The following is a 16,405-nucleotide window of genomic DNA, read 5'->3' on the forward strand; positions in this document are numbered from 1 at the left end:
AAAGCCTGGCCAAGAAGTTAAAAAGAGCAAGGCTCGAACCCTGCAGACCCTCCAGATTACAAGCCAATGTTCTTAAAATCCCTCAACCACACTTTCTTTCTCATGTTCAGCATGTCATGAACATGGCTGTTCCCTGGGGAGGGGGGGGGGGTGCTGGATAGGGTATGGTTTTTGGCCCCTCTGCCGTTAACAGGACATATAATTTCAAGAGAGTCTGTCAGTGCTAATTCCAGTCCTGAAAATGATCATAATGTTGATTGATCACCTGCTAAATAAATGCAGATGAATGTCTCTGATTTTGGATTGCTAAATACTCGTCGACAGTCTTGCAGCCATACCATGTCTAGGATAGGTCCAGACACTGATTAGGTGGCATCTTAAAATAGAGGGCGTTATACAGGGTAGGTATTTAAGGTTATTTTTGTCCTAAACAAGGTCAGGGTTTCAAACCGGGGTAAGAACTGAGTCTGCAGTTCATCTGTTTTTGTCAATTTGACAAGTTTGTTTGTAAGATGATAACTGGGAATTTTAAAGGACAGGTGCATAAACATAAGTACACAGAAACAGCTTCAAAAATTGGTCATCATATAAAAATAAGATTGTATAATATTCAAGCTGAGCTTATATTAATTCTGTTAAGATCTGCCAAGTCCATCCGTGATTATTCGGTAATGCATTGTTCTAGTTTATGGTTTTAATATGAGCTATGGGTTAAAAGATGAGATTTAAATGTGAAATCCACGCAATTATAGTTAATTATTTGAGCTTCACAACATTATAATTGTTTTGCTTGCGCGAGATGAAGCTCCAGCTTAATTCATAATCAAGAATTAGAACAGAGATAAGAAAAAATTTTTCCTTAATCGTGATAAATAATATCATTTTTCGTTTCCTAATTTGATCAAACTAGAATGATACTTAAGCTTAATGTTTGCTTACGGTTTCTGTGGCCACAAAAAGTACTTCACCTGATCTGAACCCCAGCTGATTGTGCTGATTTCATCTCACATTCGAATGGTGTGTTCCAATAAACAATTGACCACACTCTGTATATCGAGATTTTACTAATACCAGAAGACAACCTTACCTTATATTCCTCATATTAACCAGAGAACATAATCAAAATCCACTCCTGCAGGCTTCCCAGATTGTTATCAATTCTCACGCTCTTCGGCCGCCATTTTGAAAAGCTTCGCGGTGACGTTTCTCTGTTGCTATGGGAACAGGATGGCCATGATTGAGTGCGCAGATTTCCTTTGTTCCGACGCAGGATCAATAAATGTAATGAGCTCTATAGTAACTCCGAAAGGATCGACGGCACTTGATAGCTGAATGAAAGCTTAATGGTCATGTATTCATCGTTCGCAATCCAAACATAACAAGCCTCGTTGCTTAGTATAAAATTTAACTCTCTCTCTCTCTCTCTCTCTCTTTTTTTTTTTTTTCATTCAGTGTCCCCATGTAATTTTATGTTTTATCAGTTGGGAAAAAAATCCGCATGTTGAAACTTACACGTGAGTCTGTAGATTGGTCTCAGGCCCATAGCAAGGCTAAAACAACTCAGGGGGCTTAGCAAAATAGTTAAACAAAACTACCCCCCCCCCCTCCCCCCCCCGCCGCCGTCACTCAAAACATGGACTGATTAAGGAGTTTAAGATGCAACGAGAACATAAAAAAACAAAACAAAACAAAAAAAAAGTACATTTAGTAAGTAAAACAATAACTTTGCACCTGCATCACACTTTTTGGTGCATTTTTTGCCGTTTCTTTTACGTGGACTAGTACTACCATGTGAAATTTCCTAATTTTACGTTTGAAGGAGGACGTAACCAAATGACGACAAATTTTTCTTTCTCTTTTAAAATTTGGCTTGAACCGGGCAGTAAGAATCCGACTGTGGGAGCGTTGTGGGACATTTGTGTTGCTATAAATGAGCGGATGTCTTAGAAAACAAGTAGTTTATTTCAATAGCTATTACGGCTTGATTTCGATCCATTTTGGTTCTTATTTCCGATTCACAAGGTAGGAGTGCCTTTGTTGCTGTTGTATATAAAAACAAACTATTAGCCAAGGAAACTGACAGGTAGTAAACAACTTTTTAAAGGTTGTGAAAAGGGACTTGCAGGCGTCAGAGTTCAAGACTGATTGCTGGCCATTAATTTGGTTTAATTATTTATTTTTTGTCAGATTGTTTTTTAAGAAGGGACTTAACCTAAATTTGAATGAAATTTGAAGAGGTTTTAAGAAGGGATGGAAGAAAGAAAATGATTTTTCGAACACTAACAGACTACCCATGCAAGAGCACCCCAGGTTGCTAATGGACTAACTTGGCGTCCGTCTATTAATTATTAACTACAAATTCTAAGTTTAAAACTTCACTAAATCTTCAATAGGCTTATTTCTTTTAATTTTACCAATCCTTCAAGAAAAACTAAATATACCCAAAAATCACCCAAAAATTCACAAAACACCCCACAACATAGATTCACGTTATGAGCATAGAGTTTTTGGATTGCTTGAAACGTAAACGAGATATTTCCATAAAGCCATGTCAAGTGGCGGAAAAATGGCGTTTGGGTTAAATTCCCCCCCCCCCCCCTGCCCCTCCCCTGCTACGGGCCTGGGTCTCATGTAATGGAGTTGGGAGGGGATGGGGAGGAACGATTGCTTGGTTTTATCACGCTCAAGATCTGAGCGATGATCTTCTCTCGTTATATAGCGGTCACTGAAATATAAGAGTTTGTGTGGAAACATTTACGATCGGGTTTAGCAGGTAGACATATACCTTCCTTCTAAAGTGTATTACTTATTGTCTGCTTGCTTCTTTTGCTGAGGCCATTTTAACGAGTTATCGCTTCCTAGATGGGCCTCATCACGGTTTTCGACGCCATTTTGACGAGTAGGCAAACAGTCTTGAAATAACAGTGTATGGAAATCCGATGTCAAATGATTTTCATAAAACATCGCTTCTGGAAAATTCATGAATTGGAAACTTTTGGCACTAGGAAAAGGATTTTAAGAAAAAACTTGGGGGGATGTAGCTGTGCCAGAAAGCGTCCAGTCGTGTTTTGAACTTTCCATAGATTTCCTTGTATTTTTTTTCCCGCGAACTATTTTAAGTAGCAGTTCACGGCTGGTTCGATATACAGACAAATGTATGGAAAGTTCAAAACACGACTGGACGCTTTCTACCACCGCTACAATTCTCCAATTTTTTTTTTTTTTTTTTTTTTTTTATAAAATCCTTTTCCTAGTGCCAAAAGTTTCCAATTCATGAATTTTTCAGAAGCGATGTTTTATGAAAATCATTTGACATCGGATTTCCATACAAACACTGTTATTTCGAGCCTGTTTGCCTACTCGTCAAAATGGCTTCGAAAACTGTGATAAGGCCTATTTTCTCAGTACTCCTGTCAGCGGTGCATGTATGATTACCGTATAGGGCTGTGCGGAAATCTTTCCCAAGTTTTTGGCCATTTGTCAACATTAGTGTATTTCTTTGCAATCTATCCTAACATTTTCTCTATCAGCAAAAAACATGAGGGAAGAATTAGGATGGTTAAACACCGAAAATTAGTGGATAAGTCAACGCTTATTTGATGGCCGTTTTGTGTCTTTTCAATCCTGTCGAAAGATCAAAAAAGCGTCTTCAGTCATGTTTTGTACTGTTACATACACGAGAAGCAGTACTCTTAAAGAATGGCCAGTGTTTGCGATTGTGATTTCCAGCAAGTGGCATGACTTCAGTTTGGCGATAGTGTGGGTTCCGCCAGTTTTCACATTTCGACAAAAGTGCCATTGGTCGCCGCAGTCAGAGTAGACTGCAAGCAGTCCCTTTCTGGATAGTCGAGAGATCGCGCAAAATAGCCGAGCGCGAAAAAACTGGAGCAAACGAGCGGAGGGGGCTTCTTCTCGTTTATTTCTCCTCGCTCCAGTCTCGCTGCGCTGTGAGCGAACCCTCTCCACTGACCAGAAAGGGACTGCTTGCTTGAGTCTACAATACTCAGAACAGTTGTTAAATACGTTAGTGAATACTCACCACCAGAGATAAAAACAGTACTTTTATCAATTTACATCTATTCCAGTATGACACATTGTTTTTTTCATTATGAAGAAAGAAAAGTATTGTTTAAATTCAAGATGGCAATATCCTGCATCTTCAATTTTTTTTCTTTTTTTTTGGTTGCTTTACTGACAGGCCAATTTCACTGCGTACCTGCCCAGGTTCACAACATGTTTCCTCAAAGGCAAAGAAAAAGAATTTGTATGGATTTTATCGTGAGTTTGAGAAAATCTTAAACATATACGTAGACAAACCAGAACACTAAAACCAGAAAACAACACAGAGACATCATTTCATAAGGTATGTACACTTTAATGGCTGTTTTTATACATGTTTACGACGTTATCGAACTCACGATAAAATCCCTGATTTTGCCTTTCAGGAAACATGTTGTTAACGTGGCTTCGATGTTGTTTCAGGAACTGAAAATTAAGGCTGAATAGAAAAACCTAGATTTAATGAAGAAACAGAATCTAATAGAAATGACATGTCATTCAATGTTCTTTATTTTTAAAAGCTTGAAATGTCCAAGTTCGTCGTGGGAACTTCAGATAAGTATATGGAAGAAAACCTGTTCAGTCCTGTTCGGGTAAATTCTCGGAGGAATGCACGAAATATTTTCAGTTATTAATATCCAACCAGAAATGGCGCTGAGAACTTGGACAAGGTTTAATCACAACTCGTCATTTCCCCTACCAACAACAAAAACTCTGTGATGTGTTACGATGCGATTCTAACTGAAGTGCTGAAACGATAAGTGGATAGCAATAAATTTCCAGTAAAGCTAGATAGAAAGACATGCAGATAGGTGATGCATACCTGAATGAATGCACGCACTTACATATAAGACTTTTCCTAGTAATGCAGGCCAATAATGGTAGCTGTATATTAAATCTCATGTGAACCTACCAAGAAACTATATTAACTGTATCTGACTATGGATTAGCTTGCCAAACACATACAACACATCTAGATAGGTCTTGCTTTCTAACATGAACAGTTTATTAAAGTGAATCGTTTAGACGAATTATCACCCGATTGCTTGCCACCGTCAGCAAGCAGTAATCATCATATGGAAACCAGCCTTTTGATAAAAGTTTGCGCTACCAGCGCGCACTAAAAATCTCACCCGTCCAACCCTATCCACCTCTTGACAGGCTGCCAAACGGAAATTCTTAGAAGTTTATTAACGGTAGAGCTCTTTTTTTGTGGCAAAATTATAGGATTATTGATTTTACTTTAACTTGGGATGCCTGGTCAACCAAACACTTGATCGCTTAACTGAATAACTTTTAAAAAGCCCTGGACGACTTTATTAAGAAATCAAGGATCCTCAGAACAATTCCGAGAGACAATCCAATTTTTCCTTGGTTATGTGTCTAGAGTTGTCTTCTGACGATATCTCATCAGCTTATTAATTATGAAGTTTAATTTTCATCTTCTGAAGACGTGGAAAAAAACCTCGCAATTTTTCGCTTTGATATAACAGACTTATGCCTCGGTGATATGACCCCATTAATGGTTTGGTCAACTGGATGGTATTCCCGTAAACTATGCCATTGTGCAATGGGTTTCTTTGACGTCATAGCCTCTTTCCAGTGTTGCAGTTCCGGACCGTCTGCGTTCGTTCCCAGGACAACGCGGCCTACAACTTGATCCGGAGAGCTTTCCATCTCCTGTTTGACAAAAACTTGCAAACGAATATCTTCCAAATTAGCATCGGCAACATCAAAGGCCAGAGCCTCGTTGTATACTGGGAACAAGCTGCCTGTTCGAAGAGTGGTTGTTTTTCTTTTCCGTTGTCTTTTCTTGACATTAATCATCACAACCTCGACATAAATAGCTGGAATGGAAAGGAAATAATAAGTGTGTTGTTATCACATGGGCTAATCACTATGCATAAGATAATTCTTGTTACGCGGGGACTGTCGCAAATCCGCAAAACTGATTGGTTACTTGGTCCACAAAATATCCAGTATTATTATATAACACACTATAAAGCTGCTCAAACATGGTCATGGTGCGCTCAATATCCGTCGTCTGTAGTCAACAGATATCCTGCGACGTAATTTCATGTGTCGGGGAGAAAAATGACTGATAAAATAGTGGTCGTCTCCAGCTTTTCTGCAATAAAACTATGCTTTGTTATCAATGTGTTGAATAATAAAACAATTATCTTGCTCAATCTTGCGGAATATCCCCAGCTAATTTTAGCCAACTCGGACAACGGCCTTGTTATCAGGCGATATTCAGCGCGATTTCGCAGGATAGTTGGAACATAGTCCACTTAATTAACCCTTTAAGCCCCAATATATATCAGGACACATATTCTTGCTATATTCTGCATGGTACTAGTCTGGAGAATTTGCTTAAACATCAAGAGACTTGTGGAACGGTTTTTAATTGAGTGTCGAAAGTAATTTCTCGTTTGCTTTGGTTTTGCTTTACTGCGTTCGCACGATTTTCTTAAACAATTGGAAGCCAAACCAAAACAAATGGTGTCTTGGCCGCACACTTTGCTCGCGCTTGGTGTCGGTTACATGTAGTTTACTTCGAGTTCTGATTGGTTCATTGCACTGTTGACGGTTATTGTGATTGTCCAGAGTAATTACTTAGGTTTATGTTTTAGAGCGGTTCCAATTGAGTGTCGTAAAACCAAAACCAAAGTAATCACTCTGGCCAATCACAACAGACGTAAACAGCACAACGAGCCAATCAGAATTCGAAGCAAATACATGTAACTGGCGCCAAGCGCGGGAAAACGCGTGCGGCGAAAACACGATTGGTTTTGGTTTGGATTCCCATTGGTTGAGAAAGTGGCGCGAGTTTTTTTAACCAATCACAGAGCGTAGTAATGCAAAACCAAAGCAAACGCGAAATTACTTTCGACAGTCAATTGAAAACCGCTGCACGACACTCGATCAAAAACCGCTCCATCTATGTACATTATTTCCGTTATTCTCCTGATCTGTATGTTTCATCAAATACTGATATTGTAAGGAGAAATTAGATGTTGGTCACTGATAGTGAAATTCTTCAACAGCAGTATCGTGCAATACTGTTTGTTTCTCATTTTGTTTGAGTAGATCTTAGATTCAGATGCTGGAAATGAAAGACTTGACAGTCAATTATTCAGTTATTTCGCACCTCTTCAATTCATACGCTATAAATTAAACAGTGCAAATAAACAGAACTCCGTGTTACTTTACGCTGGAAGCCCATGCTTCTCTCATTTATATCGATGCTGTCTGGCAAGTCATATGAATTTTGAGAAAAGGTATTTTATTCATGTTTTGTCCTTACCTGGGAAACCTTCCTTGACCGGCCTCAAGTGCTGTGCCTTAAAAATAACGATGGTCAGTCGCCTGGTCAGCGGCATAAACATGAGTGAGAACAGCACCTGACCGAACCCTAGGTCACGTGGTTGATCTTTTACCTGTCAATAACAAAATAACGCTTTCTCACTGTAAAGAAAAACAACGCGTTACACGCAGAGGACTAAAACACAACAGCCACATAAAACGGAGTACATAAAGTTCGCGCATCGAAATTACGCGTACCATTTGAATTTCTCCCACAGTAGCTCATAACTCAGAGCTTGCAGCTCCTGCTACTGCGTTTTCATGGATCGGTCTATTTTTAGGTACGCATGCATGGGAATACTATTCCCGCTAAAATTAAAATTCCGATTCACACGAGAATTCTGCAAAGTTTGAGAGTGGTTGGTAAGGCTCCCGTAGGAGAGTGAATTTGAAGGAACTTCAATCTAAAAATGAGTAGGTCTGTGAAAACGCCGTGACACGAATATAAAACAGTTTTGCGCTTCGGTTAATGGGCTCTTGGCTATTACAAGTCATTTCTTGTAAAACGTTGTACCGAAAAAAATCAGATACTCTTTTTGTAGAGATGATTTCTCTTTGTTTATCAGCAATTTTTTTTAAAATATGACGTCATCAGTGATCCATAGTTCGTCCCTATATTACTAACACCCGTCTATCATGCACCTACCTGCTGTAGTCTTTGTATTTCTCTACACACTATCATTTCTTCTCGAGCAGTTCCAGCTCCAGTCATTTCCAAGTGATCCAGATGGTGCGTCAACTCCCCCACAGGGAAGGGGTGAGAAAATTTGTCCATGTACATCAAAGTGAAATTCAAGTTCTGTTTCTTTACAACATCATAAGGTAAACCAAACTCGAACACTTCATTTAAGTTCGGATTGGCGTTCCGTTCGTGAATGTCTGTTTTCAGAATGTCCTTCTTCATTGCTGGGATCAGTTTTAGTTCGAGGAAAACATTTGGTGAATCTCCAGCGTATTGAGGAAACTCCTCGCCTTTGATCAATTTTACTACAAGAACAGTCCTACATGGAGAAAGGAAAAAATTAATGAGCCTTACAACAGGACAGTAATGATCAATATCATCGTCACTGTCATCACCATCATAAATATCTCCATTTCCAGGACCTTGACGATCATCATCGCCCATCTCTCCGTAAACCCCTTTTTACCCTTAACTAATAGGAAACATTTTATAGGTATAAGTCGTAATTGTATCTTACCTTTTTGGATCAAACTGAAGCGAAAAGTAGACTCGACCCAGGAAATCTGCCTCACTTGGGGGAATAGACCGCTCCACGGGGCCTGAGTCCGACAAGTCGTATGGCGTTATAGTATTTCTGGAAACTGTGGACTATAAAGAGATTCGTTAAATTGGTGATTTTCTTTCTCTTATCAGAAAACTGCATTGGAAAAAATGCACCTTCAAGACGTGTTCAAGTTAACAAAAGTTATGGAGAAAACTTTTGCTAAGATATTTTAAGCATAAAGCCTCCCTTTCAGCACCGGTCTTATCTTGTAAAAGCAAACAAAACATTTCCTAAATATGTCAACCTGGTTTAAGATAAACTTCTCTAGTGGTGAGAGGCCTTGTCCTGATTACGCATGCGCTGCTTGGTACGCAGATTACATTACCGTGATGGTCTCTTCTTCATCTGAGCTGGAATAAGGAACCTCGTCATCGTCTTTGATCGAGGAGTCCTGGGGCTGTACGGACACCACGCTGACTTCAGGTTTAGGTATCCACGGGGGAGGGCTGGATACAGGATATTGCCGCGGAGGAGAAGGAAGCATTTTCCTCTTTTTCTCCGAAGGATCTAGGACAACGAAACAATTGTTTTTCTGTGTAAAACAAGTTACAACATCTCTAGAGTAAGAGATCGCCAAAGAAAACAACAATCCCAATTGTTTGTGCGGTGTATGGACCTCTACGTTCAAATGTTTTGAGGCTAAAAAAGTTATTACTTTCTGGATGTGCAAGCGTTGCTTCGTTCTCAATGAAAATTTCAGAACATCTCATTGAAGTAGAGGGTTAATTTTCGTTACCTTATTATCAGATCTCACGGGACTCTGAATGCAATGTAGGATCTATCCTTGACTGATGTTTACTGCTTTTAATGATCACATTTTTTTTGTACATTTTACTTGGTGACAACATTGTTGAATTCTTATATTTTAATATCAGCTAGTTCTTAACCATAATTTATTTAAATTTATATGCCTTCAAAAAGCTCTTATAATTTCTTTTTTCTTTTCCGTGGCGTACCTGTAAACTAGTTGTTTTTTTTTTTAGCTAAGCGTACTGACCACTACTGACCACATTAAACATATTGATTGATTGATTGATTGATCCATCAGTCTAAGGCAAGGACTTGTTGACGAGCTGAGAGCTTAACAACTCGCTATTTATTAATTCACCTTCAATTCTTATACACTTAAACTGACTTTAATTCGATCCCAATGTTAAACCAGCAACCACTCCTTATGTCACATACCCTTCTCCCCAGTTTCCTCGCTGGCTGTTTCCTCTGCCTCCTCAACATGAATTTTCTCCTTTATTTCCTCAGTAGTTTCGTTGGCCTCTGTAGCTGTAGGAACCTGTCGGTAGTCAAGGAACTGTTCCATGAAGGAGAGGTTCCTAAACCTCCTCCAGCACATCACGGACAAGACTCCCAGAGCCATGACTGTGCCCCAAGCTACCACGGTCAATAACAAAGGAAGAAGGTCAGATTGAAGGCTCTGTGATAGGAAACAAACAGAAGTGTTAACTTGTTTTTATCTTGTGGAATATTGTGAAGCGGGAGAAACTTGAACCAATTGTTGGAAGTTTTGACTGAGAACAATGCGTGAAGCATGTATTCATTCAGACAAAGCATCCTCTCTTGGACAAATAGAGTGCCTAACGGTTACACTGGTACGATTTTATTCTCGATCGTTCAGCCTGTCATACGTACACTAAAGCGAACAGCCCCTATGCGAGAATTTGCCAGGTTACCGGAGAGAAATGTGCGCTATTTGCTTACTTTTGCTTACTGCTTTCTCAGGTAACACCCGATGCAAAACACTCAGTAGAGGGATTTAGAATCGCGTTTAAGCAAACTGTAAACGTGAGATTTGCGGCTATGTTTTATTGAAAAAAGTGAGTACATAGATGAGAATAGTGCAAAAGAATTCTGGCCTTTGGTGCTAACGCAAAACTACTGAATTTTGCAGAGAAACTGAAAACATTAAGCCCCGTCTACACGAGCAATTTTTATGTGGCAACTGTATGTGGCAATTTTTATTTGCCCGTGTAGATGGCTCGACAAATATTTGTTGTTAATTTGCGTCAGTAATAATTTCGCACAGCGGAGATGACCATGGAGAGGCAAAAAGCAAGATGACGCCATGCTGGATGCGCGAATGTTACGGACTTTAGGGACTGGGTTCTACAGATGACGTTGAAAAAATTGTCACGTTTTATGCAGCATCTCGTCTAAACGGACAATTTCTTTCTGTGGCAATTTTTATTTGCCACATAAAAACTAACACGCCAGCTTTTCAGCAAATATAGTTGTCACATAAAAATTGGTCATTTCTCATCATCTACATGGGCAAATAAAAATTGCCACATAAAAACTGCCATATAAAAATTGCTCGTGTAGACGGGGCTTTACACGAACGTCAAATGTAGGGTAAACATGGTCACGTGGTCATTTTTCCCGTTTGCCGTTAATCGGTTCTAAATCTCTCTAATGTGTCGCGTGTCACGTGTGAATAGAATTTTATGCGTTCATTTCGTGGGCAGTGGCTCATTTCACATGTGGCACTGATGAACGCAAAATGCAAGTAAAAATGCGCAAAAATACATACAGTCACGTTTTTCGCTTATCGCTCGACCGTCCATCTCAAGATAAGAAAGAAGGGCGGCTTGCATCCTAAATACATCTGGGAATTATTACTTCTAACTCATCAGTATATGTGGCCATTGTGGTTGGCGATAACGGTTCTTATTAACTTAGAAGGATTATAAAGGCAAAATACTACAAACTATCATAAGGTGTTATTAGGTCTGAAGATTATCAGACCTCATGTGTCTTTCAAACTGTTGACCGATGTTTAAAAGGTTTTTCTTTTAAAGGACAGCGTGGTAGGTTGCGGCTATAATTATAAAAAGCGAAACATTTTAATGTACTGCATAGTGAGGCAATTAAAGTGGCTTATGGACTGAGCGATATCAGTACATCTGCAAATATTATGATCGAAATGGCCTCACCGTATTTACGTCTTGCCCTAGCTTCATCTACGTAGGTTAGTTTGAAAGAGTTAAGAACTGTCTAAAATTCTAATATGGACTGAGCACTTTCATTTTCCACAAACATCATACATGTTCCATCAGGTCATAACTACTGCGATTGAAAATCGTTCCGTTGAAATTTTCGAACACCAATAGTTGGATCAATGTGCTCTTCGGACTCGTTTAACAGAAACTGCGTGGTGTGTTTCAACTATAATAGTTTCGTTTTTACCGTAGAGCTGTTTGTAGATATACCCACCATTCAGCTTTCAACTCCAAAAGGAACAAGAAAAAGTATTCCATTAGAGTGATAATTTTAGTTGACTTTATAGTCTTAGTGTATTTTGTCTAGCTGATATCTTATTGTACATACACAGTGCAGATAACAATCGGATCTCATACCATAGTTCATGGAGTCCATGCAGTTTCCATGTCCGTCATGATATAAAAACTATCTCAGAAGAGACACTTTTACACCAATTTGCGTGGCGCTAGTAATCTTTGCTTGCACCTCAGTGTTAAGAGAGAGACGCGACTCCAAACCGTAAAAATAACAGTCCGCCAAAGTTTTTGAATGTGACCTTTCAGTTCAAGATAAACATCCACTTCGTTTACAATGCAACGGGATATTAGCGCAATTTACGCGATGCTGAACTGTCAATGATACGGGAATGGATGACGGATTGAATGGTTTCGATTTTCTTTGATTATTGTAGGTACTGTTTGGAGAAATTATATTCCTATCAGTCAAGTGAATTTGGAGAAAGTGACTGTACATTTGAACACAAAGTGATGTCCTCATCAAAGAGCGAGAGGCGGCCGGCCTTGAGACAACCAACTCAAGCGTTTTGTGATCGATGTTCTATAATCAGTGAAATGTGAGCCCCACGTCACTGTACTGTTCTACTTCTCCTGGCCTGCGTTTGTGCGTTTCGCTGTTTGACCGCGCGGAAATTGGTACGAGAGCGAAAAAAAAAAAAAAAAAAAAAACAGCCAAAAACCGAGGGGTGGGGAGACGGAAGAGAAGAGGAACTGAGGAGAGGAGAGCAGAGGAAGATTTTTTTCATGACCACCATTTGAATCTGCCTAAATGTTCATGCAGTTTAACAAAGAAATGAATATATTTTCTGCACCGAGTTCTGTGAATTTTTCCATACGTTATATTTGCTAGGGTTGACAACAGTAGCTTCAAGAACAAGAATGTCATTAAACTCCCCTCCAATATTTATTTATTTATTTATTTATTTATTTATTTATTTTTTAGTTAAACAATATTTGAACACAACATTTGCTCTAAGAGCAACTAAGTGCTCATTGAGGCACGCCAGCTTCAATTTTTCACCAGTCAGAACTGACACCGTCCGGTTTATGACCCTCTTTTGTCTATTTGTAAGATAGCTACCAAGCCAATCCAGTAAATTACCCTGAACTCCAAGAGAGCTAAGCTTAGCCAGAACACTACGGTGCCAAACCTTGTCAAATGCCTTAGAATGTTTCGCTCTCAGTTACAGCCAATGTTATTGTTGTGTGCATATACGTGCGTTTTTCTAAACAAGCTACTCTAGGCTGTGATTGCCAGCTGTGGTGCGACCATGATCACGTGACGCGTTTTCACATATACTTGAAAATAGAACTTGTAGACATAGTGGTGACTTTTTAATGGAAGATCCATAAACGATGTGTTGATGATAAGGATGCTGCACCCCAAATCACCACGCAACGGCTGTTTTCTTCGAACGTTTAGTCTCTTGATCCATGACTGCAATCAATACCTGACGCACCATTCTAAAATTACCGGATGAACTTTTCAGGAGCTTAACTGAAAATAATACTTCCGAGTAGGACGTGGAAGATATACGGTATTTGACAGTGGGTGACCAATGTACTTACCCTTGGCTAAGAAAAACTTAAAATTCGCGTTTGATAAGTGCAGTTGAATTAATTAGGATCTCTGAATTGCGTCCATGCGGGTAGTCACAGATATCGGTGTCAAAGTCTGATAATATTATTATAAAAACCAAATCACGTTTCCAAAATTGACCCTGGAGTTAGCTGAAAAGTACTTTACCGCATTTGAGCCATCATGTTGAGAAAGACCTTCCTCTGTGGTACTTCAATATTATTCGTAAGGAAACGTACAAAAATAGAGTATTTTAGGGGTTAGATTTTCAATTCAAAAACGTCTTCGTATTAGCCATTAATCCGTAAGGTTAATCCTTCGATGGCAATAAAAAAGTCGCTCTTTCATTTTGTGCTTACCACAGGATTAGATTTTCATTTTATTGTTATTTCGTTTATTACCTCCAGGAAAATCGATTCAACTACCATGAATATTAAAATCTTTAAAAGTTGTTTACAGATTATGTCTGTTGATTTTACTTAAATATTGATTTCAAGTAAATGGAATTGCCCCTTTCTATCGACCTTTTTTTTCTTGTTTCGAATAAATATGTTTTTCATTGCCTCCATTCAGCGATATGCAACATAATTATACAATATTCGCATTAGTTTTCATGGTAGGAATGGCAAAGTGGCGAAATACTAATGAAGAACTCAAGAAATTATTGGGGAAAACCATTATTAAGGACATGTCAAAATGGCTGTTACTCTGTCGCACCTCGCTACAGCTCGTAGCAAACACGTTTCCCATTTTAATCAAGAGCAGTTTCAAAAAATGTTCTTGATTGAAATGTTAGACTTTCAATAGCATTGAATCAAATAAATTTAACGAATACAAAAAAATGAAAGCTTGAAACTTGATCAACAACGTGAAATTTCCACACACTTTTGGTATTCAAGGCGGAATGTAGCTAAGGTATTCAGCTTACATCCTTGGTAATCAGATTCGGTTTTCACTTACCTATCATGAAAAGCTGTAGGTGCTTTGCTAGGTCCTTAGAAAAAAGGAAAATCCGAAAGGATGTTTTTGTAAGCCTAAAACTACACTTGAAAATTAACAGGAATCCTCTGTGAGCCGCATGTAAAGATTACACAAATTATCATGGAAAACTAGCAACGTATGCGCATGCGTAAAACAGTAAACTAACGCAATGATCGTCAAGCATGGTTTTAGAATTCCTTTTTTAAAGTAAAAATATTTTTCATCTATTTGCAGCTTTGCAAAGAGGGCGAACACACTCTCAAAAAACCTAAAAGGCGGTAAATCAAAATGTTTTTGACAAACAGAAAATGAATGTAAGAATAAAATTTCCTCCGGGAAGCAGCTGACGTCCGGAAGTTTGGACGGTAATGTAATTTCCAACAATACAGAGGTCTATTTTTAAACTGTCACTGTATGATTGAGAACAGAATTTGTATGTCACAAATCACTCAAAAATATTTGTTCAATATACAATCCGTTTTGGTGTGGTATTTCATAGAGATTACATTTCAGTTTGATCAAATATTTGAGAAGCGAAACATGTACTGACTTCTGAAGATTGTCAAATCTATAATGTTCCCAAGAAACATGATAATTCTTTCTGTTGATGCTCGCTTCCCATCGAAAAAAGTATAACTTCATATTCGCCAAACTTAATAAAAATGACCGAGTGCGGGAGCGACTAAAAGGAAGAAAACGAATTATAGTTAGCGAAGGCAAATCTTCGATTTGCTCCTTACGCTAGTATAGGACACAATATTTATTTTGTATAATGTATCTTCAAATTTCTTTTACCTTAAAAAAAATATATCTTCTTTCTCATGTTTAAACATCAAAATGTCTCACGTGGAGTTCGGGTTTTGACAATCGGCGGGAATTATGCAAACTCAAAAACTTCAAAATAAACCGCGCGCGGTGACCAATCTTGAAGTAAAATTAACGCGCGTAAAATATTAAACAATATAAAAAAATGACAGAAAGGAAATGAAAGAAGAAATTAATTTACCTTGAATATATTCGTCCAAGTCTGTTCTGTTCCTTCATCGTTTTCCTTCGATCGTTCGAAGTGATTTTATGTTAATTCTATTTCATCTGAGCTTAAGACGCATGGCGAGTATTCGACCAAAAACAATAAACGAAAAGCCGTTAAAATATGTATAGCATCTTCCCATCTACTTCAGTTTAACCGCAGAAATGGAACTAAGGCCAGCGGTGATGCAGATCAATCTAAAATTATTTTTCTTTGCTTCGATGAAAGTGGGCCCGGTTTGCATAAATTCCCCTCCGCTGAGAAGAATATGAATGGCCAATGATTAACCGCAAAAATGAATAAAGAGCGAATGAGGTTTACACATTTCTCGCGCCCTATCAACTGAGCGCAGTACATTGTTTTGCGATAATTCCTTCCCACGCCAAATATACACCGTAAACAATGCACACATTCGGATTCTTTCCGTCCAAAGCAACATGTTCAATTATTCATCAGTTCCCTGACCATCTGTCTTTTCAGAATCGCATTCACTCAACGATCAGCGTCAAGTTTATTTCACGCTGTTTCTCACTCAAAGCGAAATTCTCCGATTAAATCAACGACGGGGAAACAAAACAACTTAAAGTCCGTTTTCGCAAAATTTTCTCTGTACCTTGAATTGGCAAGCTTCTCAAAGATCCGACAGATATTTATTTGCTTTCTTGAGTTTTTAGCATTGATAAAGCTTTTAATAATAGGATAAAGCTTTCCAAAAATCATGTTCATTGATAACACGAAATTTAATGAAAAAACTAGCGTCAAAAATCCTGTTTAACAGCTTAATGTAGATAATTATTGGATCGATATCTCAGATTAT

The 16,405-nt window shown here is 38.5% G+C and overlaps 2 protein-coding genes across 5 annotated transcripts in view; both read right to left on the bottom strand.

Annotated features, from left to right (window-relative positions):
• LOC146457732 (transient receptor potential cation channel subfamily M member-like 2) overlaps window positions 1–1,213 on the bottom strand; it is a 33,604-nt gene extending 32,391 nt beyond the window's left edge. For both annotated transcript variants that reach the window (XM_085091630.1, XM_085091629.1), the window contains exon 1: window positions 1,088–1,213. The gene's annotated coding sequence lies outside the window, so the exon portion shown is untranslated. The remainder of the gene's footprint in view (window positions 1–1,087) is intronic.
• A 2,842-nt stretch (window positions 1,214–4,055) lies between these two features.
• LOC146457733 (synaptotagmin-7-like) lies at window positions 4,056–15,977 on the bottom strand. Of its 3 annotated transcripts, none has more exons than XM_085091632.1 (7): window positions 15,565–15,977; window positions 9,897–10,140; window positions 9,037–9,218; window positions 8,625–8,755; window positions 8,072–8,426; window positions 7,367–7,499; window positions 4,056–5,906 (listed from the first exon to the last, which is right to left on the bottom strand). In XM_085091632.1, exons 2-7 carry the CDS (start codon window positions 10,081–10,083, stop codon window positions 5,491–5,493), a joined length of 1,404 nt encoding a protein of 467 aa, XP_084947758.1. In that variant the 5' UTR covers window positions 10,084–10,140; window positions 15,565–15,977; the 3' UTR covers window positions 4,056–5,490. The 3 variants fall into 3 exon arrangements, with proteins under 3 accessions (XP_084947758.1, XP_084947759.1, XP_084947757.1); XM_085091633.1 differs by lacking the exon at window positions 15,565–15,977 and adding an exon at window positions 14,538–14,775; XM_085091631.1 differs by lacking the exon at window positions 15,565–15,977 and adding an exon at window positions 12,080–12,098.
• Between the last annotated feature and the right edge of the window lie 428 nt (window positions 15,978–16,405).

This window comes from Pavona decussata, unplaced genomic scaffold (genome assembly GCF_977016875.1).
Source record: "Pavona decussata unplaced genomic scaffold, jaPavDecu1.1 SCAFFOLD_238, whole genome shotgun sequence".
In the NCBI taxonomy this organism is placed as follows: Eukaryota; Metazoa; Cnidaria; class Anthozoa; order Scleractinia; family Agariciidae; genus Pavona; species Pavona decussata.

What these genes read in the sequence shown, in the direction of transcription:
- LOC146457733 (XM_085091631.1), bottom strand. An exon ending in ATGAAGAAGAGACCATCACG is followed by an intron (nt 8,756 to 9,036) that starts GTAATGTAATCT and finishes ATCTCTTTATAG; the next exon opens with TCCACAGTTTCCAGAAATAC. An exon ending in AAATACAAAGACTACAGCAG is followed by an intron (nt 7,500 to 8,071) that starts GTAGGTGCATGA and finishes TGTTATTGACAG; the next exon opens with GTAAAAGATCAACCACGTGA.